This window comes from Grammomys surdaster, unplaced genomic scaffold (genome assembly GCF_004785775.1).
Source record: "Grammomys surdaster isolate TR1022 unplaced genomic scaffold, NIH_TR_1.0 242, whole genome shotgun sequence".
NCBI lineage: Eukaryota > Metazoa > Chordata > Mammalia > Rodentia > Muridae > Grammomys > Grammomys surdaster.
This window is the reverse complement of record NW_021604687.1, coordinates 1,394,173-1,396,188: the sequence shown is the minus strand read 5'-3', so window position 1 is coordinate 1,396,188 and position 2,016 is coordinate 1,394,173. Positions and strand designations below refer to the sequence as shown.

Sequence of the window (2,016 nt, the reverse complement as noted above, 5' to 3'; positions counted from 1 at the left end):
GATCCTTTGATCCTGAGCTCCTGGGTGGAAGAAATCCTGGGACTTAGGCTGCCTCTGGGATTCTAAAATCCTGCTGCTCTGAGTACAGTGATTCCTTTTCTGCTCTGAGTGCACTGGTTCCTCTAGGATGGCTCAGGATATGCTGTCTTCACAAGAGCAGACCAGCTAGGTGTCTGCCCCAACCAAAAGGACCAAGTAAGGGGTAGAAGAGAGATGGTAATCTGGAGAGGTGGATTTTGGGTGGCTGATGTGTCCTGAGCACCTCAGGCTCACAATTATAGCTCTGGGGAGTAGGGTAGTGAGAGAGGGTTCTTACCTGCTACTCTGAGTGCAGTGGTTCCTCTATGATGGTTCAGGATATGGTCTCTTCACAGAAGCAGATCAGCTAGGTGTCTGCCCCAGCCAAAAGGACCAAGCAAGAAGCCAAGATTATAATTTTTAATTGCAAATTTCAATTTAAAGTGTATGTACAAATGCAAATAATAATAACTGAATTTATATTCATGTTTGTGTTCAATTTCTCTCTCTGCATACATAGTTTTATTATTTTGCTACTTGGTTCTATATATTCATTTTAAGGAGAGTATGAGAAGTCTTATATCATGTTTTGGGTGAACATATCCTAAGATGTAAAACTTTTCTGAGTGCTCCTTTGACTTCTGTGTTTCTCAGGCTATAGATAATAGGGTTCAACATGGGGGTAATGACTGAATACAACATAGAGATGAGTCTGTCTCTACCAGGAGAGTGTTGACTGGAGGTTGGGCGAATATAGGTAAATATAGTTGTGCCATAGAACAAGAAGACTACAAGAAGATGGGAAGCACATGTAGAGAAAGCTTTGCGCTTCCCTTCTGCTGACCGAATCTTTAGGATGGTCGACACGATGTATATGTAGGAGATCAAGGTGATCAGAAAAGCACCAACCCCAAAGATATATCCTATCACTAAAAGAAGCATTTCTGCCACATAGGTGGATGAGCATGACAGGGCCACCACAGGTGGAATATCACAGTAGTACTGGTTAACTCTATTAGACCTGCAGAAAGACAGACTAAAGGTAGACATTGTATGGACAAAGGAGTTCAGAAACCCAGCTGCCCAAGTCCAAGACAACAGCTGCACACAGCGAACCTTGGTCATGATGAGGGAGTAACGCAGAGGGAAGCATATGGCCACATAGCGATCATAAGCCATCACAGCCAGCAAGAAAACTTCGGTCCCAGCTAGGGCCACCAGGAAATAGAGCTGCAAAGCACACCCAACAAAGGAAATGCTGTGATCCTCAGTCAAGAGATTCTTGAGCATCTTGGGCACAGTAGCTGATGGGCAGAATATGTCCAGCAAAGACAGATTTGCCAGCAGGTAATACATGGGCGTTTGAAGCTTTCTCTCAGTCACAATGGCCAACAGGATGACTCCGTTTCCCAGTAAAGTGATCTGATAGATGATGAGAAAGGCCACAAAGAGTGGATAACGCACTTCAGGGAGGTCAGAGAGCCCTATGAGAATAAACTGAGTCACTGTGGTAAGATTGTAGACATCCATCTATTCTCACTTAAAAGGGTGTTTCTAATGGAACTGAAAGCAAAGAATGCACGTTAGGGTGGCAGGGTAGAGAGCTCTGGGACAACAGCAATACCAGACTAATAGTCAATATAATTGCTCCACTTCAATTATGGATTTTAGTTATAAGCATTTCTCTCCAAAATTTTATGTATTCATGCTCTTGTTTAAAATATTCATTTTCTGTTTGTCATCTTTAAGAAATTCCCTGAGACCCTAACAAGAACTTGAAAGTGTATCTTCTTCGTTAGTCATTAGCAAACCTTTTATTATATGATATTACTCATGAAAGCTGATGGATTTCTCACATGCCCATAGACATTTGCTTCATTTAGACTTATCTCAATATCCATAATTTTATGTACTATTTCAAACTAAATTAATATAACATAGGTATACTATATACCCAGTAATATATTTTATTTGTATCCATTGATACATAAATATAGA

At 41.1% G+C, this 2,016-nt stretch overlaps 1 protein-coding gene across 1 annotated transcript; it reads right to left on the bottom strand.

Moving 5' to 3' along the window:
• Positions 1–600: 600 nt before the first annotated feature.
• Positions 601–1,548, bottom strand: LOC114626962 (olfactory receptor 5V1-like). Its single transcript, XM_028774603.1, has one exon. The coding sequence runs from the start codon at positions 1,546–1,548 to the stop codon at positions 601–603; it is 948 nt and encodes a 315-aa protein (XP_028630436.1).
• Positions 1,549–2,016: the final 468 nt, after the last annotated feature.